General features: G+C 33.4%; 2 protein-coding genes across 6 annotated transcripts in view; both read left to right on the top strand.

Moving 5' to 3' along the window:
• Positions 1-262: 262 nt before the first annotated feature.
• On the top strand, positions 263-2862 carry LOC140973348 (membrane-anchored ubiquitin-fold protein 3-like). 3 transcript variants are annotated; one of them, XM_073436067.1, is made up of 4 exons: positions 263-454; positions 1646-1787; positions 2296-2466; positions 2579-2860. In XM_073436067.1, the coding sequence occupies exons 2-4, from the start codon at positions 1655-1657 to the stop codon at positions 2632-2634; spliced, it is 360 nt and encodes a 119-aa protein (XP_073292168.1). In that variant the 5' UTR covers positions 263-454; positions 1646-1654; the 3' UTR covers positions 2635-2860. The 3 variants fall into 3 exon arrangements, with proteins under 3 accessions (XP_073292168.1, XP_073292167.1, XP_073292166.1); XM_073436066.1 differs by having other exon boundaries at positions 1589-1787; positions 2579-2859; XM_073436065.1 differs by lacking the exon at positions 263-454 and adding an exon at positions 461-1449 and having other exon boundaries at positions 1589-1787; positions 2579-2862.
• A 439-nt stretch (positions 2863-3301) lies between these two features.
• Positions 3302-6387, top strand: part of LOC140973350 (E3 ubiquitin-protein ligase MIEL1-like) — a 7022-nt gene continuing 3936 nt past the window's right edge. For all 3 annotated transcript variants that reach the window (XM_073436069.1, XM_073436072.1, XM_073436068.1), the window contains exons 1-10: positions 3302-3560; positions 3663-3750; positions 3841-3897; positions 4008-4040; positions 4146-4223; positions 4395-4438; positions 4537-4577; positions 5204-5286; positions 5373-5464; positions 5585-5654. In XM_073436069.1, coding sequence (XP_073292170.1) covers positions 3466-3560; positions 3663-3750; positions 3841-3897; positions 4008-4040; positions 4146-4223; positions 4395-4438; positions 4537-4577; positions 5204-5286; positions 5373-5464; positions 5585-5654 — 681 coding nt within the window. In that variant the 5' untranslated portion in view covers positions 3302-3465. The remainder of the gene's footprint in view (positions 3561-3662; positions 3751-3840; positions 3898-4007; positions 4041-4145; positions 4224-4394; positions 4439-4536; positions 4578-5203; positions 5287-5372; positions 5465-5584; positions 5655-6387) is intronic.

A 6387-nucleotide genomic window follows, 5' to 3' on the forward strand; every position in this document is an offset into this window, starting at 1 on the left:
GTAACAATTATTATTTTATCTTACAAAAATTCACATATTATCTCTACAAATAACATATTTAATATAATTATATTATCTTTATTTAAAAATAATTAAAAACTGTAATAAATTAATCACATATTTAATATAATTATATTATATTATTGTTATTTAAATAATAATTTTATTGTTATTTAAATAATAATTAAAAATTATAATAAATTTTATATAGTTAATAGTCATTATTATTTTATATGTGCAGTTGACTTACATTTTTTGATTGAATAAATAATGAAAAAAAGTAAAAGAGCTAACCGACAAGCGTCGTCAAGCTCCGTCCGAATCTTCTCTCCATTCTGAATTCATTAATCTCCGGCAAGTGTTTGGAGCACTGGCAACTTATCTCCGACAGTGATCAACGGATAGTAATCTGTTATATCCTCTCCGATCTCTCATAAAATGGCGTCTTGATCGTGTTTGTTTTCGCTATTCCTTTTTCTATGCTTTTTAATTTTGTCGGTCGAAGGAATACAGATTTGAATCTTTAGATATCGGAAAATAATGGATTTTAGCGGAATCTTGGTTTATTAGTTTCAGTTGCAGGAAAATTTTGGTTTTGGTTGGCAGGTTCTATGAAGTCGGTATAAATATGATTGAGTGAAAAAGATTTATCATTTCTTCTATTCCCTTTTTACTCATTTGCTGACTAAGTGAGCGCATGCTTCCGAAAATTCCTGTTATTTAACTATAACTGTGTAGTAGTGGGGGCAAGAATGGCCTTCACAGAGTTGTGTAAATGTCGTTAAGGTATTGCAAAATAAATTGTAAGTCTATAACCTGTACAATATTATGCTTGCAATCTAAGTGAGTACAAATTCCCTGTCAAGTCTTGATTATAGCAATCAAACAGTTTCTTGTAGTGGGTTTTCGAATTTAGGTTCAGGTTACAAGGTAACATTAAGAATAAGCGTTTTGATCTTTAGAGTGCTATGGGAAAAATAGTTCGATGTCTACGGTGATAGTGTAGCTGATTTTTTTTATCCTAACACCTGTCTTGGTCTTTGATTTTAACTAGTAAAATGACTTTAGAGACATTGGCATTTTTAAAAAAAAGGCTGTCCAAGTACATTTGCACAAGTGATTTCTAAAGGCCATTCCAGTTTGTTTCTTTTACATTATACCAAACTGCGTTCAAAAAAAGCTTGGAATTATGTGTTCTCCAAAGATCGAATGCCATGAAATTTGTTTGTCTATGTTTTTTTCCTCGATCAATGTACTATAATCATTTTTTAATACGGACGAGGTTTGCTATGAAAATTTTCTGAGCAGAAATAAATAATGTGTGATACTGAGGTTTTCTGTGATAAGAGAATCTGTTGGATGGTATAAAGTGGTTACTCGGTTTGCTTGGTAGTGATTTAAATGTACTGTTGTAGTTGCATTCTCTTGAAGTTGTGTGTATTGAAAAAGGTATGAAAATTTGGTTTGCATATTTTGTATGTATAGTAATTTGTTATCATTACATGTCCAAAATCTCTGCCATTTATTTATCATTATTTTTTTTTGAGAGATGTTGATGGTTACTCAATGAGTCTGAAATTATTGTTAGGTGAATTGTGGTGCGTCTAATTCTTTTACTCTTGGACTCACCAATCGATTGTACCAGAGGGATATCATGGCTGAAGCAGAAAAGCAGCTTGAACTTAAGTTCAGAATCTTTGATGGGACGGATATTGGTCATGGAACCTACTCACAGTGCATTACTGCTGCTACTCTTAAACAGAGACTTCTTTCTCAGTGGCCTCGAGGTTGTCCTTCATCCTCTGCACACACGCACACAGAATTTTTTTACTTTATAAACATGATCATTATTTGGATGTGGTAGTGACAATTTATTGCTTACGATAATACAATTATATATTGTGTTACTATTTCTCAACTTCAACAATTGATGTGGGTCATACATTGCTCTCGTATTTCATGCAAGGGCTTGATATTGTGTATTCATTTATTCTTAGAAAAGCTAAATCCTGTAATTGTTATGGTTTTGCAGTATTAATTTTGTTGAATGATTATGATTTATTTCTCTGGCTTTGGTATGCATTAAGTAAGATTGTGCCTGAGTTGAGGCTTCAATAGATTTATTCGCTTTCAGCAGTGTTGGACAAAATGATTTAGTCGAAATGTTTATCTGCTAGAGATTAAATTTCTCCATACTGAATGCTTAAAAGTAAAACAGTGTCAATATATCCATTTGTTTTATTGGTCCAATTTCTAGCTGATTATCGATCAATTTTCAACCTTCTGCATTTATAGATAAATCTATCATACCAAAGTCAGTGAATGATTTGAAATTAATACATGCTGGAAAATTTCTGGAGAATGGAAAGACACTGACTGAGTCTAAAGTACTGGTTGGTGATCTTTCTGGAGGAGTTATTACTATGCATGTGGTTGTACAGCCTCCCGTTACCAAGCGAAAGATAGGTATTTCTGGCCATTCTTGTTTTTTGTTGTTTAGATGACAAAGAAAAGTTTCCACATGGGTCGAGTTTCAGCCACCCTCTTCTAAAATTTCCTTGTATCGGTCGTGATGCAGATAAAAAGCAGGCGAAGAAACAGAAACAAGGCTTGTGTTCTTGCAGGATTCTCTGAATATACGAGGCTTGAGACTTCTTATTCTGCTGAGGCCAACTTTTCACACTTCTTACTACGTTCTTTGCTACTCGTCAGCTGTATCATATGATTGAATGATGAATTTGTGTCTAGAACATGTACATTTGTCTTTATACTTGTAATTGATTTTGGTTGATCGGCAGTGTTTGGGTTTCTCCTTCCATGCCTTCATCGAACCTTGTCATCCTTTTTAATACTTGTATCATAAATATGCATATTAGAATTCCAAGCACAGACTATGACTTTACTAATTTAATACTAAAACATTGAGGTAAAACAAAATGTAAAATGATGACCGTACGTATGTCATAAAAAATCAACTTTTGTCGTAATTTTACGTTTCCTAAAACTCACTTTTATATGTCAATTAAACTCAAATGGACGGCTCTGAAGACATCGTCTCTTAGTAGGCTACAATTTTTTATTTTTATTTTTATTTTTATTTTTATTTTTGTTTTTTTATCGAATGTTATCAGTGTATCAAATCAATAAATCTATGTAATATTTAAGCAGAATTTAATTTTAATTTTTATTTTTATTTCTATTTCATCGAATTAATTTAATTATAAATTATTGTTAACATAAAATCGTGTCTCTCCAAACTAACGCTTGTCACAAAGCAAAGCGCGATTTAGTTCCCACGAATTCGTTCGAGTACGGGAAGATCGAATACCGCACACTACAGGAACAAAATCAGCCGTCCTGGCGGAACCCTAAAAACTACTTCAACATCGAATCAAATCTATTGAATTTAAGATTTCATTTGGGCGAAGTTTTATATCACTATTTCTCGCATTCTAGACGCCAATTATGGACGCAAACACATCCTATGCTGCCAGTGAAAAACCTCAGAATGGGGATGATGATAATATTTCACGTCAAGATTTCGAAAAATTGCTTCATGGGTTGCTCCCTTTTCTGTGATTAATGTTATTGTATGCTTGATTTTCTTATTCTTTATAAATTTGAGGAAATATTATTTTTTACCGTCAAACGTTGTTTATTAGGTGCGAGCATTACCGAAGAAGATGCAAATTAAGAGCCCCTTGCTGCGATAAGATTTTCACTTGCCGCCACTGTCACAACGAAGCCACTGTCAGTTTTGTGTTGTGTTTACGTAAGCTTTGATTTCATGTTTGTTTTGGGGGGCTCATATTTTTTCTTTTTATGTTCTTGAATTTTCAGAGTGCTTTGAGCAATCCAAAAGATAGACATGATCTTGTTCGCAGTGATGTTAAGGAAGTGATATTCACTTCCCTCTTATCCTTTGGTTGATGATATGAATTTTATTATTTGCTTTTAGAGTAAGGTTATTTTGAAACTAATTGTTATCTTGATGATGATGCTTCTAGGTTATTTGTGCGGTCTGTGGTACAGAACAACAGGTATAATTGATGTTTGTTTCTCTTACTTTTGTGTGTTTTAGGTTGCCTCAAGCTTGAATTTTTTCGGTTTCTTTGATATGTGTTGTTTTTGTTTGCTGTTGGCAGGCTTGCAACATCTGCTCAAATTGTGGGGTCAAATTTGGCGATTATTTCTGCGATATTTGTAAATTCTACGATGATGATGTATTGAATTTTTAAGTTATTGATTATTATTTCTTGAACAGATGTAACTCACTAAGTTATGAATATTTCTAGCCTGGAAAAATTGAAGAACTCTTTTAACTTGAGTGTGGTGATATAGTTGTTTTCAATCTATGTTCCTACAATAATGCTGGTAGCTTGTTTGTGTTACAGATAACTAAAAAGCAGTTTCATTGTGATGACTGTGGGATCTGTAGGTAAAGAGCTACGTAAACACAATAGTCGTTATCAAATCTAGTGATACTGTTGTATTAAATATCTTTAACACTTGTTTTGCTGCAATCGTCTCTCCAAGAGTTGGTGGTCGGGAAAATTTCTTTCACTGCCCGAATTGTGGTAAGTCGATTAATTTTGGACTATTGCGAAATATTAATCTTTTGTTCAAGTTATTTGTTCTTAGTTGTCTGTTAATAGAATTGAATTGCATGCAAATCTTCAATGTAAAGTTTTCGAAAGAAAAATTGTCAACTTTCCACACAACATAAGTTGGGTATACATTTGTTTCTTCGTATTTACCATTTTTGCACTATGTAATTTTTTATTGCCTGTTTTTGTATTTTGACTAATCCTATACTTCAGTCGATGCATTTTTATATGTATGAATGTGGCGTTGTAATTTACCTGACATATTTGATGTAAATGATTTTTTTGTGCAACCGTGATTCTGAGTGAGGACAAGAGACAATGGCCCCAACCTTATATGTGTTTTGGGGGTAATTTCACCAAATTATTAGTTTTATTAGCTAACATCCGTAACCCACCCCTATCATCTCAAAGATAAATAAATAAATCTCATCCATTTGCTCACCAAGAAAAATGGATAATTTCTCACCTTAAGTTGGAAACTCTGATCTCTTTGCTGTGATAATATCGACACTTTCAATGGCTGTTCATTTTAAATTGTCTTAGATCCTGAATTCTTGTGTGGTACCAGCAAATTATTACATTCTTTGCAAGTGCAGGTTCGTGCTATTCAATAGGTCTACGCAACAATCACCGTTGTGTGCAGGACTCTATGAAGAGCCATTGTCCCATCTGCTACGAGGTATTGTACTCTTTACATTATACATTTGAAATATGTGATGTCTAATGTCCTTAGCTTAGACCAAACACTTTTCTGCATGCTTGCAGTTTCTTTTTGATTCTACCAAAGTGACATTTATTCTAAAGTGTGGGCACACAATGCATAAGGAATGTTATGAGGAAATGCTCAGCCAAAACCAGTAAGTATACCTTTTTATTTCTTTTATCTGTCCTTTTTACGAAAAAGGTATTCTCTTTTTCGCCCTTTCCTATTCTTGTTTCTCCGAAATAGCACGTTATGAGTTTGCTTTACTTTACAGGTACCGCTGTCCAATATGCTGTAAGTCAGTGTTTAATATGTCAGATACTTGGGAAATGTTGGATCAGGAGGTATGCTCTCATTCCATTTTTATTTAATTGTTACCATTTCTTTTTAAATTGGTTTTAATGTTTTTTCAAGTCTTCACTCGACACCAATGTAAGAAATGAGTTGATTCTGGGTTCTTGTACAGTTCCTGACAGTTGAGAGGTCATGGAAATAGAAATTTGTGACTCTATGAAGAATGTTTGTGGTGCAACATGTTATAATATAGAATTTGTAAGTTTTTTTGGTAAGTTATGTGCAGAATAGCTTAAGCATTAACAGCTTTACCTCTTTTGGCTTGTTTTGGTGAGCCCATGGGCTTCCTAATATGGATTGACGATTTTCAGTAGTATAGTTTTTCTCGTTGTCCTTCCAAAATTTTGTTGGGGAAATTACACCCCCGAAGCGATGCCAACCACGATGATAATAGTACCCAAAAAATTGCGGAATAAAATAACCAACAAGAACACAAAGATTTACGTGGTTCACCCAATATTGGCTACGTCCACGGAGCACTGCAACTTTTATAACAGGAGAAATATTACAACAAGTGTATACACCAATACACTCAATATTTCTCACACTCCCAACCCGAGTATACCGAGAAAATAATTTCTCTAACTCACACAAAGAGAATTCCCGCACTCAAGAAAAAAATACACTCTTTTTTTCTATGCACTCTCTTTTTATCAAAGCTAAAAAGCTTTTGATTTTGGGATACAATAACTGAAGGAATTGAGCTCTATTTATAACTAATTC

The sequence above is a fragment of the Primulina huaijiensis genome, chromosome 3 (assembly GCF_012295235.1).
Source record: "Primulina huaijiensis isolate GDHJ02 chromosome 3, ASM1229523v2, whole genome shotgun sequence".
In the NCBI taxonomy this organism is placed as follows: domain Eukaryota; kingdom Viridiplantae; phylum Streptophyta; class Magnoliopsida; order Lamiales; family Gesneriaceae; genus Primulina; species Primulina huaijiensis.

Bases quoted from the DNA above. Each gene is read 5' to 3' on its own strand.
- LOC140973348 (XM_073436065.1), top strand. From the start codon at position 1,402: ATGTACTGTTGTAGTTGCATTCTCTTGAAGTTGTGTGTATTGAAAAAG. The intron at 1,450-1,588 runs GTATGAAAATTT...AATTATTGTTAG, and splicing joins AGTTGTGTGTATTGAAAAAG to GTGAATTGTGGTGCGTCTAA. The intron at 2,467-2,578 runs GTATTTCTGGCC...GTCGTGATGCAG, and splicing joins CGTTACCAAGCGAAAGATAG to ATAAAAAGCAGGCGAAGAAA.